This window comes from Pseudomassariella vexata, assembly GCF_002105095.1.
Source record: "Pseudomassariella vexata strain CBS 129021 chromosome Unknown BCR38scaffold_21, whole genome shotgun sequence".
In the NCBI taxonomy this organism is placed as follows: domain Eukaryota; kingdom Fungi; phylum Ascomycota; class Sordariomycetes; order Amphisphaeriales; family Pseudomassariaceae; genus Pseudomassariella; species Pseudomassariella vexata.
The window spans coordinates 235,279-249,976 of record NW_024467976.1 but is presented as its reverse complement, the minus strand read 5'-3'; the positions used below and the strand labels follow the sequence as shown (position 1 = coordinate 249,976).

The window sequence follows — 14,698 nt, the reverse complement described above, 5'->3', positions numbered from 1 at the left end:
TTCGAGTGTGTGAATCTTCTCGAACCAAGGCACTTATAGCTTAGAACGAGTAGGCGCACCACCGCGACTAGCACGATTTTCGCGGAATTTCTGAACCCTACAATATGATTAGCCATGTCGTATCTCTATATATCACTGGTTATTGACATACCTCTCCTCATCCGCAACCTCAAAAACCACGTCCTGCGCCCCCTCCCACAGCACCCTCGTCCCCAACTCCTTCAATTCCTCACCCCCCTCCACAATCGTCAAGAAATGATTCGCCGCCAATGGCCCCATCTTGCTCGCAAAAGCCACACCCCCATAGCAAAACAGCAACTCCGTCTCCGAAAACCCGCCTGGGTAAAGCAAAATCTGGCCTGCTGATGGGTGACTCGTGTGGTTCTCAAACGGGACCCCGAAGTCCTTATCTCCGAGGGGAACCCAGAGGCCTTCGCCGGACCATCGCACGTGGATGAGCTTTTGCCTGTAGGGGAGGAGTTTTTGGAAGGCGGAGATAGTTTGGGGGGCGGAGGGCTCGAAAAGGGCGAGAAATTGGTGGGGACCGGCTGTTATGAGGATGGTAGGGGGTTGGGACATTTTGGTTGGATGTAGACTGGTAGTTTTACTCAGAATACCGCTGTGAAGGAAATTTCAAGACATTGGATATCACGACAGCAGTTGACTTCGACTCAGGCTCGTAATACGGAGTGCGTGTCCAGTGTCGGCTTATCGGTGAGCGATCCGTCTGGAGCATTGGTCCGTACTAAGGGACTTCGGAAGGATCGGACCATTCCGAGCCAAGGCCGACCCAGAACTCCGCCGGGGGTGTACGGATCGATCTCCTTATTTCCGGTTGATACGGTTTAGCGATATAATATTAGAGTTGAGAGAGTCTAAACTTTATGGCCAAGTTTAACAAAAAAAACTCAGCAGCGACAAAAAACACCATTGACTAAGATTATGGACTTGACCACTGTGACCAGGACTTACGAGAACACTTGTCCTCCATCCTCAAGCCTAGGTACCCTACACCTCAAGGGTGGTCATGCACAGGTACGAGAGGGCCAACTCACCATCAGACCGGTCATAGTGTCTGGGGACTCGTCATTTGGCGCAGAGGTCTCCGGTGTTGACTGGAGCCGTCCCGTTCCAGAAGACATAGTTCAGCAGGTTCGTCAAGTTCTAACCCAAGAAATTACAGACTTAAACATTCGAGATAGAATAACAGAACTGACTGACGTACATAACAGCTTATCAAACTACAAGACACATATGCTGTCTTGATATTCCGGAAGACAGGCCTTGACAACGAGCGGCACATTGCCTTCTCTCGACAGCTTGGAAAGAAGCTAGAGATCAACCCCTTTTTCTATGGGCGGGAGAACGATAGGGTAGGGGAGCCGCTACTGTGGGACGTAGGCAAGTGAGTATTGCGTTTAAGTGTTTTGGAAATTTACCAGAGACGAGTATCTGATGCCTTGCAACAGTATCAACATCGACGGAACCCTAGTCCAGCCCTCGCAGCGGAGATGGCAACACAGCCTCGGTAACGCTCTCTGGCACACTGTATGTCCCCTATATTTTCTCCTCAATGACCATGCACACTTTCATCTTACGACTGATCCTAGGACTCGTCCTACCACCACCAACGCTCCAAATACTCCCTCCTGCTCTCCCACCCCACAACCCACGTCCCCGACCGCCCTGCCTCCAAAACTTACACCCACTTCTCCGACACCCGACACGCCTACTCCTCTTTGCCGCTCTCCACCAAACTGCTTCTCGAACCCTTGATAGTCGAACACGACCTATGGCACTCCCGGCGTCTCGCCTCGCCCGTGACGTACTCCGTCCCTTTGCCGCACGAACTGGCCGCCAAGCCGCCCGCGTACCATCGCTTGGTCCAGACCGCGCCTGATGGGCGGAAGACGCTCTATCTGGCTGCGCATGCGAAGCGCATTGTGGGGTGGGGGATGAAGGAGAGTCAGAAGTTGATTTGGGAGTTGATTGAGTGGTGTGCGAGGGAGGAGTTTGTGTTTAGTTTGGAGTGGGGGGAGGAGGGTGGGGATATGGTTTGGTGGGATAATCGGTGAGCAGTTTATTCTGAAGTCCAGTCGTGTGTATTGTGTTACAAGAAGAAGAAGAACAGGGGCTAACGATTGCTACGGCGAAAAGGCAGTCGATGCACCGCGCTAATCCATATACTACCGAGATGACGGCTAGGGATGTGAGACGGGCGACGGTGGTTGATGACGGACCTTTGGCGTTTGGGGTTTCTGAGCAGGAGAAGAGAGAGGCTGGATGGAAGCCAGAGCAAGCTGTGACGGTTGATGTATAAGTAAGGGGCTGTGGATGGCAACAGCGTCCGTAAGTAAATTGCGTAGACGAGAGAACCATGGCAGAATATTTGAGCAGGCGCATCATGATGCTTTGGCCTGAATCCTACCACGTCCCTTGACTTCACGTGCTCGGTTCTACTATATAATCTGAAAATACCGGAGAAGCGTACGAAGTAGCCCCCCAGTCGCAGTGTTCTAAATCACAGCTTCGACTTGAAAGCTGCATTTCGTCGTGTCAAGTAGACTGCTCCGGAGCAGCGCTCGTTCATGGTTCTCTCGTCAACTTCCAAGCGAGTCGTTTAGTCAACTAAAAGCATCTCTGCCCATATACGAGACTTGGCACGTCAAATGAGGCCAGTTCCGAAGCTTGGGTTCCTGGTGTCTAAGTTTTGTACACATTTGATCATTTTACACCTTACTCTACATTCCACCATCCTACGTCGACGCAGTCTGCGTCTGCGCCATAACCTCATCAAGCGCTTCCACGTCCAAATTGTCCGGGTCTTCGTTGCTGAAACTGGCGTAAGCCTCAGATTGTTCCGCTTTGATGAGCGCCGTCTGTGCCTCGGCCCACTTCTTCCACTTCTCGTACTGCTGGTCCTCGAGCAACATGCCCACCTGGATGAAGGTCTGGCCAAAGTAGGAACCGACCATGCGCGCCTCCTCCCTGGCCACCCTCCGCTCAATCTCCTCTTCTTGTCGCAAGGCGTAGAACTCGCGGCGGACTTGGTCGTAGGCTTGGTTCGTGCCTATTCCCGGTACGTTTTCCAACAGCCACAACTGACGCTGGACGACGCTGCGATTGTTGTCAGTTCCTGCCAGTCTGTATGATCATGGCGTGCCACACCTTTCACCACTCAACTGCATCCCGGGTTGCCTCAACCCCTTGCTCCAGTCGCATCGCTGACTATCCTTGCCGTCCATTTCGACAATCATCCTCGGCCGTGCCAGCTCCCAGGGGTGATCTCTGTAGAAGCGCCTTCGTAGTTTGTCTTCAGGGTATGTGAGTTGCTGGGGCTGGTATAGCCGGCTGGGCTTGCGCTCTTTTCCTTTCGGAATTATGTGTTGGGGAGGCAGTGGTCGCGTGATCATCTCGGAGGGCGGTATCGACTCAACGACTTTGTACCATACTGGCTGCTGAACTCGAAGCTTAGGCATGACACGATGGTCCATGAGCTTGGTCACCGTCTGGTAGACCCGCGCAGGCCGCACTTGCCGCAGATGCGGTTTTCGGACCATTGCTGCGAATGGACCCAGAAGTCCTCAGTTCACGCAGGGGTCGATAGTGACAGAAGATATGAGCCTCGGAAGCTCGACACTGCCTGCAATTGCGATCACGTCGATGCTGTCGAATTCGAGCCTCGCGATCTTCAAAAGAGCGCCTTGAGTGGTAAGAACGATGTTCCGACACCGAGCAACTTTTCAGTGGGGCCGATCGGGGGGGTAGCACAGGCGCCGACGGGACAGCGATTTTATCTCCAATCTGTCGGGGGGGGTTCAAATTTCGGTTTAAACAAAAAGTCTCGAGCTAGAGCAAGAAACATCGCCCAAATTGTCCACGAAGCTATCCGCGCCACCCATTGACCAATGTCGTCACGTCCCTGAGAAGCTGTGATGACGGGACCACCATGCGGGACAGCTCATGAAAATCTCCGTTCGAATTGATGGGTCGATATACGGCGCGATACTCTCCACCCGACAGTCCCAGAGCTCCTCGCCGAGAGCTGTGTTTCTGCCCACTACGCAACACAATGTCGCAACGAAGCTCCAACTTGGCAATATATCCGTCGGTCGTTGGCGCCCCAGAACTTATGGTGCCGATAATACCATTCAAGGACGCTTCAAGGTCAAGATCTCAGGCTCTTCTCACTACTCAACAATAACCAACCGGGGCAGTCGGAGACCACTCAACTCATACTACTTTACTTCGCACGCACCGCAAAGCCACTGTCGAGGTCACACCAGTTCTGCTGCTCCTTCCGACTTGCCCCCGAAAGCATTGGCTCCTCCAGCCAGATCCAAGGAAGAACTCCTCACCTTTGTTGACCAATACGACGACTGCAGCGTCGAGGAACATCTCGAGTTTCTGAGGGACCCATATATGCGCCGTTATGCACCACCAGATGCGCCAAAACTTGTGGTCTCTGACCGAGTGCAGGTGGCATCCCCGGCGCCTGATGAAGTGGAATCACTCGACGACGAAGATCAAGACATACTCACAAAGCTTAGATCAGCTGTCTTTCAGAAGCTATTACGGCCACATAGCACAGATCTTGACACAATTTACGAATTATACCGCTCACTCCCTGACCAACGAATACCATATATACCCGCGCGACTCCGACACGCGCTACTTGCCGTCTTTGGCATTACCGAGCGAAAGAATCCGAAGGCCATGCTGCGATACTTTGCCGTGGTCGCAGACGTTAAAAACAGTGGCTACACACTGACGAGAACCCAATGGAATACCGCCATCTCCTTTGCGAGCCGATACGTGGGATCTTCAACCGAAGTTGAGGCCGAAGCTGCTCTGCACCTCTGGCGTGAGATGGAGCACGACGCGGGCATCAAGGGCAACGAGGCTACATTCAACATCCTCTTCGACGTTGCGTCCAAAGCTGGGAAATTCTCTCTCGCCGAAATGATCTATCAGGAGATGAGCACGCGTGGCTTTCAATTCAATCGTTATCATCACGTCAGTCTGATCCACTTTTTCGGCCTCAAGATGGACGCCAGCGGAGTCAGGGCTGCCTACAGGGAAATGGTTGAGGCAGGCGAGATAATAGACTCGATTGTTCTCAACTGCGTCATTGCCGGCCTTGTGCGGGCAGGCGAGGAAGATTCGGCTGAGCGCATATACGTAAAAATGAAGGCGTCGGATGAAAGGCATAAGATCATGCCCGACCGCAATTATGTCATGCAAAAACAAATCACCAGGGTCCTCATGATGTTTGCACGGTTTGGGCGCGCCAATCCCGAAATGCAACCTGGGTTTCAGGGTACCGCAATGGTGTCTCCGGATCTTCACACCTATCAAATTCTCATCAACCACCACGGTGTGCGACTGGGCAAGCTCTCGGCGGTCGCCAAGTATCTCGACGAGATGAAGTACTTCCGGGTCCCTCTCCACGGCTCCATCTTCCTCGCCCTCTTCAAATCTTTCCATCTTCACGGCGCAACCGGGTCCGACTGGAGCTTACAGCGACTCGAGGGCGTTTGGGGCGCATTTCTCGAAGCGTTCGACGACGGGGCCAACGGCTTGTACATCAGCACGTGGATGGCCATGTGGGTTTTACGAGCCTTTTTAAAATGTTCACAGTCCAGAGATCGCGTCCTGGACGTGTACGAGGACCTGAGTGCGCGATGGGATTTAGATGCCGAGGGCGTGAGTTTCATGTTGGAGTTCTTGCACAAGTTGTTGCAGAAAAGCAATTTGTCTGTATACACTAGGCCTTCACTCCCTCAAAGACAGGGAGGAGGCAATTATCCAGCGTTGGGGGCCAGGAGTCTAGGAAATGGGAATACATAGATGGCGGCGTGTGTATATAGTGTATACTATGATGGGGCTGGACTTAATATAGAAGTAGGCAAGGTAGGACGTGGTGGGAGATGATACCCATGACCTCCTCTCTGTACGTGATGCAATTCATATGTTTAAAGGTCAAGGTCATCGTCGTGTTGAATTATCTACGTGTTAGTGTCATCATATCGTAAGGATCACGAGGTTGGGTGGATTATAGTGTTGGTGTCATGTAATTACTAATCTCATGGCCCCCATACTTATTCATAGAGGCCTGGGGTATGATAACTTGCCGAGGAGGGAGCATGTGATCAAGCCCTCCAAAAGAAAAACATACCAGTTTAGTCATACCAATGGAGTGGCCGAGATACGCTTCGAGTTGGAAATAAGACCTGCCTGCCGTTTACTTGATGAAAACAAAATTCATGAAATGGGCACCTCGAACCTTGACTGTGTTACAACGCCGGTTAGAGGCTGTCTCATTTTTCAAGAGAAATGGCGACTAGGTTACATTAGATAAGAGCCTTTGACTTAGTTGGTGGAAACGGTGGGGTTCTGGCTAGCTATTATGATATGAATAGAAACCTCATTATTGCTGGAGGACCTGTGTAATAGAGTCATTGAGGACTGGTGGTTAAACTACCATGTCGTAGATACATAGTGACGCTATAGGGAGAGAAACCTTTCAAGCTGGCCATTATATTTATATTATGGTCTAGGACGTGTCACCAATTAACAATATCGCAGAAGTAAACTAGGACGTAACCATAATTATTATTGAGTATTATGACTATCCGGGCAAGGTGACCAGGTCCTGCAATATACGGAGACTTCAAGCTGCTCATCGATGAGTAAGCATTTGCTTTATGCGACACATTATGTCAGTTATGGTGTTAGACTCTCCAATGGATTGAAGTTCATACAGCACGTCATAGCCTTACTCGAAATCATAAAGATAAGTCCCTCAACATCTGTCAAACCACTTCTCGTTGCGTATGTGCTCGATCTATGCGATATACCGGAACCCATACATGCTCTCTTTTCTCGAAGCGAAAACAAAATATTGCTTTTCTCTTGTTACAGTAGCTGATCCCGAGCTAATTCAAAAGATGCCGGATTGCACCAGCCCTTTTCTGGATCTTTGGGTGCACAACAGCTATATTTGAGTTTTCTTGGCTATAACCACTAATTGAGCGGACCTTCCGGTCTCCAGCCAAGCCGATTACCCCGTGCTTTACGCTCCTATACAGTACATAATCTGGGGTCGTTGTATGCTTTTCCGAGACCCCTGGCCCGCTTGGTTATTGTGCACATGCCGGTTAATAGTAGTCAGTTTTCTCCCAAAGATAAAGATGATATAGCTAGGCGGCCTTCAAGGGCGTAGATGTTGCCAGGATTTGTATCGAATGGGACATATTGGCATTCAACGATTAAAACTGCACTCTCATTCCTCTTCGTTATGACGAGTCTATACTGTTACACGCTAAAACTGTCCATAGGTGACAGCATACGCCGAAATGTATACTCGGTGCTTCGATAGTGCAGCTGCATATCAACGACTTGTCTAATCAACCTGTACCCCAAATCGCTAAGGCGGTAGGATCTCCGATGCCAAGTCACGCGATGCAACCCAGTTGGCCTATTAGATCGACGAACAAAAGCACGCACGTATTAATGGCGGGCTAGGATTTGATCCTCCTGCCCAATCAGGCAAGTCGCTCCCCGTGGTATACCGACGGCACGGGCGTTGGGTTCTAGACACACCTTCGTGTCCTAGATATGGCTTCTGACTGGACCTGGCGATGGAGAAAGCAAGGCAATTGGAAAGGGGGGCAAGAAAGGTATTAATACGGCTCTCTTGGCACTACCAATGCCAACTCAGTCATCAATTATCAGTTCTCAGATCAGTCCTGCTTGAGTAACGAAACAATGGCTCCCAAGACTATACTCCTGACCCTTGCGGCTCTGCAGGGTGCTCAGGCCTGGGGCACCTTGGGTCATGCAACCATTGCATACATCGCACAGAACTACCTCACTGACACTACTGCGACTTGGTTAATAACTTATCCACCATTCCCAAAACACAATACTAACCCCCTCACACAGGGCCAAAGGAGTCCTCAGCGACACCTCCTCCTCTTACCTCGCCAACATTGCCTCCTGGGCCGACACCTACCGCAGCACCACCGCAGGAGCCTTCTCCGCGCCCTTCCACTACATCGACGCAGAGGACTCCCCTCCTACATCCTGCAACGTCGACTACGACCGAGACTGCGGCAGCACAGGGTGTTCCGTGTCCGCTATCGCGAACTACACCCAACGAGTGGGCGACGGGCGTCTCTCGGCTGCCAACACGGCCGAGGCCCTCAAGTTCCTGGTGCATTTTCTGGGGGACATTACGCAGCCGCTCCATGACGAGGCGCTCGAGACGGGCGGGAATGGAATTATCGTTACGTTCGATGGGTATGATACCGATAATTTGCATTCCGACTGGGATACGTATATCCCTGAGAAACTGGTAGGGGGTCACACGCTTGCGGATGCGAAGGAATGGGCCGATACTCTGACTACTGAGATTAAATCTGGAGCTTATAAGAGCGTGGCTGTGTCGTGGGTGAAGGGGGATGATATCACCGATGCGGTTGGATCAGCGATGATGTGGGCGACGGATGCGAATGCGCTTGTCTGTAAGGTGGTCATGCCGAACGGGGTAGCAGCGTTGCAGACGGGGGATTTGTACACGAATGGGTATTATGAGTCAGTGATTGGGACGGTGGAGTTACAAATTGCGAAGGGCGGGTATAGGTTGGCGAATTGGTTGAATATGATTGTGGATGCGAATTTGAAGAGGAGGGGCGAGGGGGCACAGGTGAGACCGTTGCCGGATTTGATGGGCCGGGATTTGTTGCCACCACTGAGGCCGTTGAGTAGGGCCAAGATGGCGCGGGCGGCTATTGGGTATGGGTGCGGGCATGAGCATTAGAACGGTGGAGGTTCGGATATCTAATGTCCATTATGTTAGAGTGACAGATAAGGAGAATGACGCATGTTCAGAATAGTATGTCAATGGATGGCTCATGAGTTGATGACAGGGCAACCCCCGAAAGACGGACAGAAAATCATTAAGACCCTCCAGAATCAGAATCAGTGTCGTGCCCCTAACCCCGACACAACTCCCCTTGTTTATTTTTGGTGACAAAAGGAAGCGGTGCGGCCGTTGTATTGTCATATTCTTTCTCGTAACTATGTCGGGCGATCGACAACGGCCTGTTGAATCCAGATAATTGTATTGGAATCAAGGGTCAATGGGAAATTGCGGAGTAGGTTGAGGCCTCGGGGTATATCTCAAACAGGAACTTCTATATTATTGAATGCATCTATTTAGCCATTATCCGTGTATGCTTATTACAATGTGAGGTGTTAATTCCCTATGTATAGTTAAATCGTCCTCGAGAAGACAGCCAGCATAGTAAGGATCATTTGCAGCAAACTGCGTCAAACTGTACCGGTTCCTCCCTCTCCACCTTCACAGGTTCCTTGCCCAAATTGGTCCAACAATATGAACGAGACGTACACATAAAAGGCGCTCGCTTCTCAGTCTAAGTATGCTGTGATGGCACAGAATTTACCTGAGCTTGAACAAACTTGAAAAGTTACAGACAAAGTTAACAGTTGGTGTATGTTGCAGATAAGCAACAAAAACATGACTTCTATGCCCTATCTGTCCGCGCAGAGACAAACCCTTGTTTGAAGCAAAAGTGCACGTACATGGAATCATTGCTTAGTGAGGTCGGTAAGATCAGGAGCTCGCAATCGGTGGATGTCGCCCAAGTGAAGAAGAGTAAAGACTTCAGATCTGCGAGAAAGTATTATACATAAGTGCTCTTGTAAAAAAACAGCAAGAGGGACCAGACATACCACGGCGGAACCCCGACTATTCAACGGATTGCCCCAATGACTCGCTGTATCTGCCTAGGTTGGCTTTCAGACTTCGGGAAATAGTAGAATATTACATCGAGAACCACTGGCATGCGTGTTAGTACCGGCGCTCACGTCCGGGAATATGAATGAATATAGGCGGAGGTGCAAGCGGGTTGCTCAAGCAAACCTATCAGAACCAGCTGCTATAGCTGAGTCCGGTTGTAGCCACCATCTGTGTATGAATTCCTTTGTGTGTATAGCCTTCTTTCTCCCTGCGGATTCACCAACTTAAGTCCGTTGACCTAAGCCTTCTTCTTGCTCGCACCCCCATCAACGATAATCTCCTGCCCCGAGACAAACCCAGCATTAGCCAAATACTCCACCGCATCAGCAACATCCTTGGGCCTCCCAGCGCGATTAGTCAAGTGATGCTCCACGTCGCCATCCTCATTTAAATGAGCCCACTCAACCCCCTTCTCGTCGCCATCCTTACATTCGTGTGCGACCTTGATCCTGCCCGGCGCGACAAGATTCACCCTGATACCCCACTGCGATAAACTGACGGCCATGCTGTGCATCAGACCTAACTGGCCCGCCTTGCTGCTGGCGTATCCTTCCTGGTTGGGGTCGCTCTGGTGCGCGCGGAAGCTCCCAATGTGGATTATGCAGGGGCCGGCGTCACTGTCGTTGACGTGAAGAGCTTCTTCTGCTGGTTGGCGCATATATGGCAGGCAGGCCTGGGAAACAGCGAAGGGCGCGGTGAGGTTAGTGTCTATGTACCTGTTTCAATGTTGGTCAATTAGGAAACTCTGCCGCGACAAAGAAACGGAAGTAAAAAAACAAAGAACTCACGCACGCCACTGAGCCAATGTCTCCTGGTCCGCCATAGTCCGGCCATCCTTCCACTGGGGCGTCGCAATACCTCCATTGTTGACCAAAACGTCGATCCTGCCGCCGAGAAACCTCGCTGCCTCGTCGACTTTGTTCTGAATCTCATCCGCGTCGCGCAAGTCGCATACACTCGAGGATAACTTCTGGGCATCCGTGTAGCTCTGGAGATGGCTGTTGACCGTGTGGTTCAATTCCTCTTCGTCAATGTCGAATACATAGACATTGTACCCCAGTTCGCAGAAACGTCGGACAAGACACCTGCCGATGCCTCTTGCGCCGCCGCTGATGAGTGCTGTCTTGGGCATCGTAACGAGTCTTCTTGTTTGCTTCTTCTTTTAGGCGTGCTTGACAAATTGTTCGGGGCAAATTGATTTCGTAAAAGCAAGCCGATGTATATTTGAGGGTGAAGTGGTTGTTTGGGACCTTACTTAGGGGAGCATGCGGCATGACCTCATTCTGACAGAAGGAGCAACCGAGCTAGCGGGACGCAGGGGATCTATCAACTCAAATCTCCCAGATTCCTTTTACCACAGTTGGCAGTAAGCATAACTTATAATGGCCCTTGCAGAGGCAGGTTTTGCTTTGAGTGTCCTTCGAATTCCTACTAAACGGACTCCCGACTTCACTTGCCAGAGAAAAACGACCTTCAAAGTGCCATCGCAAACAACAGGCAAGAGTAACTCGGTGCCTGTATTCAAATGCTCCAGATATAGTTCAGAGGTATTGAAAAACTCTTGCAAGGACCGGAACATCCAAGTGAAAAGGTCAGGTGTAGAGGACCTGGGATCTGCCGCACGCCATAGAATCGAAGAGCACTTTTCGTTGTATAATGGGGACGAAGTCGTCCATATCAATGGTGAATTTTAAGGATAACCCAAGCTGAGCCTCATACAAAAGCAAATATGTGGCAGTGTGCTACCTAGTTGCTGTCAAAAATTGGTTGGTTAGAACGTGTGTGATTGTACTGGTACTAGCATTCCAGCTACACACGAAGGTGAAGAAGCGATGTACGTATGGAGTTTTCCAAGCCGCACAACGAAACTAAAGTATCTCAATTACATGACGGGTCGGACAGCTTCAAGGCCCAGATAGCATCGATCTTCTCAGGGGGGACTTTGTTGGTAGGTTGAGAACCAACGTAGTATGGTAGTGAACGCAACGCAGTCGCCAATAGGGCGAACCGACGACGCAGCGTATGTATTTAGTCCAGCCATTAGGGCACGGTTTGACATACGGGAGTACTAGTAGAGGTACCGGGGGCTTCGAGCCTACGGCGTATTTAATAATAATAATAATTATGTCTCATCACCTCAGGCCACCAATTCCACAGAACTCATATAAACTGATAATGGCTTAAAATGTCAACAAAGGACAATGCCTGGTCAGCTCTATGTTCTAAAAGTACATTATATACATAATCTAATAAAAACGAGTTTGTAGGTGATCTAGATGTACTTACATAGGTGGAACTTTGTGACCTGCCTCTTGATCTACGAAGACGAAGATATGTTGTGTCACGACCCCCACCCGTACGAATCTGTCGGCATCATACAGTCCAATATCATACTACACATAATATACAGCTGGGTCTGATATGCTCTTGCTTATAAACATAATACAGTGCCGGTGATGTCCCAAAACACGAATCTGTACTAGCCAACGCTGGAAGCAGTTGCTTAAGTCATCCAGTTGATCCACAGTGCTTAAGATATGAAACTAGGATGCCCCTTCTAAGTCAACCTGAAATACTCGACGGACCTGGCCGCCATCTTCCCATGCCAGGGACTCGCAATTGGGGTCGAGACGAATTTCAAAAACCAAAGCCTGTCAGGTCAAACCTTATCAATGACAGAATATGCCCACTGCATACTATTTAGGCCAGCCTTTGGCCGTCTTGACCACAGCGCTAGATGATGTATCTGGAACATGCCTGCGTAAGGATTTGGCATGATGACATCATATGGAAGTACTTGAAAGTGATCTTTTATGATGGTGGCTTGGGCGAATTCTCTAGCGGCAAGTTAGCGTGCTTTTCGGTAGGACACGGCAAACGACAAAGGCGAATGCGATCAGTTAGGCCGGTGCGCGCAGTTCCTTCCACCGAGTGAGAGTAGTGTCTTCACGAGAGGATGGTGGATGTGGGTACCAAGGTCGGGTCGATGGGGACTGTGCCGTGTAGGGTGGTGATTGAGGATGGGTATCCGGACAGTTGAAATTCCGAATTGAAAGAGACCAACTCGAACATATACTTCCCAATATATACAACTGGGTGGAGGTTTTTAGGTTATGATGCGTCGGTGCATGCGGGGGGACCTGGTGGGAGGGGAATGTATGAATCGCTCGAGCCACTGCGACAACATCACCAACATAGAGGATCTTTAGACCCCAGGGGCGAGGGCGAGTAGTAATTAAACTTCAATTGAGCCAGGTGCGCATAGTATCGTGTTGAGGTTTAGAAGACAATAGTAAATTGAAGATGGTGGCTTATGCGCCCTTCATGAAAAAAAGCTAAAAAAGGGGTATTGGCCTATCCTCCAGACGCTGTGCATGTATATCCCATAGATCCCACGATCGCAATGCGCCCGGTGCCCAATACATTGAAAGACCACTGCGCCGTCATCAGCATCATGCAGACCCTGTCCCATTTGTTCTAACGCCCGTGTACGCCGTGCTCGTGTATGATAACCTTATCCCCAGGGACCCTGCCGTTAATACAATGCCCCCAAGAGAACACACTGCGGCAAATCCTAGCAGTCCAACTTCATCCTGCTTTCCCGCTTGGCAAAGACCAACCCGCACACATTGCAAAGCGTACCGGGACCGTCCGGCCCCCGCCGCCATTCCGGTGTTTGTGATCGGTTGCATTTGAGGCAAGCAGGGTGAGATTTCCTTTTCTTCGTGCGCCCGGAAACGGTCTCTGGAATTGGTATTTCTCGCTGCTGGGCCATTTCGGGGGAACTCTTGTCTCCCTTTATTCCTGCCTGTCGGCTCGATGCTGTTGCACCAGAAGATTTGCGCCGCAGACCATTCGAGAGCTTAGCCACGGCAACTAAGTCGTTTTGGCTCTTGGACCGGAAAGCATCGGGGTGATACGTATAAGACAGTTGGCGGTAGGTAGGGAAGCTTGTGGCAAAGGACAGGTGATGCTTTATGCTTTGATCGATCTAAGGCCACAGCATGTTAGCACACGCCATCAAACGAAACATCCAGACCAAGCCAACGAAGATAGTTAACACCCACCTGCTGGAAACTCTCCATATTGACCTCGCTCAGCTGCATTCCAATGCTGACTGACTGACTGTGGCGCATCAGAATTCCTAGACGTCGGCACGTCGTTGGTGCCTTGGAGTGGAGAAGAAGAACCGGATGACAGTTGCAGGCGTGCGAGCGATGATATTCATTCATGGAAAAAGGTGCCCGGAGATTGGAAGGCTCAAAATCTTGCCTGAGAAGGACAAACTGAGTTCACATCAGGAAATCCTTTGATGGCTGTTTGATTGTATTTGTAGAAACTTTTTTTTATTTTCTTAAACCGTTTTGTTTTTTTGGGGACATGGGAATGTGAAAGACCCCAAGAACTTTCCCATCCAAGGCATAAGGATTTCCGGGGTGGCTAATTCACCAAAACAAATGCGATTTGTTGTCTTGCACTACTGCGTAGTGTACAACAACACCCTGCACACTAGGCCCATAGTAAACTTGGCGGTCCGGAAGCTGGTCAAATGCTCCACTCTGCCGATTTAAACACCGGAGATACATAGTAGTGAGATGGATCCCATGCATAGTGGGGTACACCTGAGTTACTTCGGAACCCCTATGCGGTTGGACTGCCCACTTGTGCTCCCCTTGTTCACCTTCGTATGTAGTTGGCCGGCATGCCAGTACCAGTCCAATACCACAAGATCTGCATAAAATCACCAGTCTTTGTCTTGGGAAGTATTTATCTTCACGAGTATACTTGCTCGATCCAGGCTTCGGCAGTTCTATAGAAAGGAGGAACACGAAGCTATACAGCGATAGATATAGAGTTGTAAGATGGTGACGA

The 14,698-nt window shown here is 50.3% G+C and overlaps 7 protein-coding genes across 7 annotated transcripts; 3 read left to right on the top strand and 4 right to left on the bottom strand.

Moving 5' to 3' along the window:
• Positions 1-33: 33 nt before the first annotated feature.
• BCR38DRAFT_528289 (uncharacterized protein) lies at positions 34-720 on the bottom strand (the record flags this gene model as incomplete). The annotated part of the gene is made up of 2 exons (XM_040865422.1): positions 152-720; positions 34-97 (listed from the first exon to the last, which is right to left on the bottom strand). The coding sequence occupies exons 1-2, from the start codon at positions 577-579 to the stop codon at positions 34-36; spliced, it is 492 nt and encodes a 163-aa protein (XP_040710376.1). The 5' UTR covers positions 580-720.
• A 180-nt stretch (positions 721-900) lies between these two features.
• On the top strand, positions 901-2,320 carry BCR38DRAFT_478547 (uncharacterized protein; the record flags this gene model as incomplete). The annotated part of the gene is made up of 5 exons (XM_040863112.1): positions 901-1,152; positions 1,233-1,405; positions 1,470-1,548; positions 1,611-2,071; positions 2,158-2,320. Exons 1-5 carry the CDS (start codon positions 943-945, stop codon positions 2,318-2,320), a joined length of 1,086 nt encoding a protein of 361 aa, XP_040710375.1. The 5' UTR covers positions 901-942.
• Positions 2,321-2,453: 133 nt separating this feature from the next.
• On the bottom strand, positions 2,454-3,746 carry BCR38DRAFT_469300 (37S ribosomal protein rsm25). Its single transcript, XM_040862801.1, has 2 exons — positions 3,169-3,746; positions 2,454-3,117 (listed from the first exon to the last, which is right to left on the bottom strand). Exons 1-2 carry the CDS (start codon positions 3,558-3,560, stop codon positions 2,757-2,759), a joined length of 753 nt encoding a protein of 250 aa, XP_040710374.1. The 5' UTR covers positions 3,561-3,746; the 3' UTR covers positions 2,454-2,756.
• Positions 3,747-3,809: 63 nt separating this feature from the next.
• On the top strand, positions 3,810-5,986 carry BCR38DRAFT_450332 (uncharacterized protein). The gene has a single exon (XM_040861365.1). The coding sequence runs from the start codon at positions 3,964-3,966 to the stop codon at positions 5,848-5,850; it is 1,887 nt and encodes a 628-aa protein (XP_040710373.1). The 5' UTR covers positions 3,810-3,963; the 3' UTR covers positions 5,851-5,986.
• Positions 5,987-7,770: 1,784 nt separating this feature from the next.
• Positions 7,771-8,887, top strand: BCR38DRAFT_469298 (S1/P1 nuclease-domain-containing protein; the record flags this gene model as incomplete). Its single annotated transcript, XM_040862800.1, has 2 exons — positions 7,771-7,895; positions 7,948-8,887. 2 exons carry the CDS (start codon positions 7,771-7,773, stop codon positions 8,822-8,824), a joined length of 1,002 nt encoding a protein of 333 aa, XP_040710372.1. The 3' UTR covers positions 8,825-8,887.
• A 1,177-nt stretch (positions 8,888-10,064) lies between these two features.
• BCR38DRAFT_355392 (uncharacterized protein) lies at positions 10,065-10,958 on the bottom strand (the record flags this gene model as incomplete). Its single annotated transcript, XM_040856945.1, has 2 exons — positions 10,065-10,542; positions 10,615-10,958. 2 exons carry the CDS (start codon positions 10,956-10,958, stop codon positions 10,065-10,067), a joined length of 822 nt encoding a protein of 273 aa, XP_040710371.1.
• A 2,442-nt stretch (positions 10,959-13,400) lies between these two features.
• Positions 13,401-13,911, bottom strand: BCR38DRAFT_414219 (uncharacterized protein; the record flags this gene model as incomplete). Its single annotated transcript, XM_040858911.1, has 2 exons — positions 13,401-13,817; positions 13,894-13,911. 2 exons carry the CDS (start codon positions 13,909-13,911, stop codon positions 13,401-13,403), a joined length of 435 nt encoding a protein of 144 aa, XP_040710370.1.
• Positions 13,912-14,698: the final 787 nt, after the last annotated feature.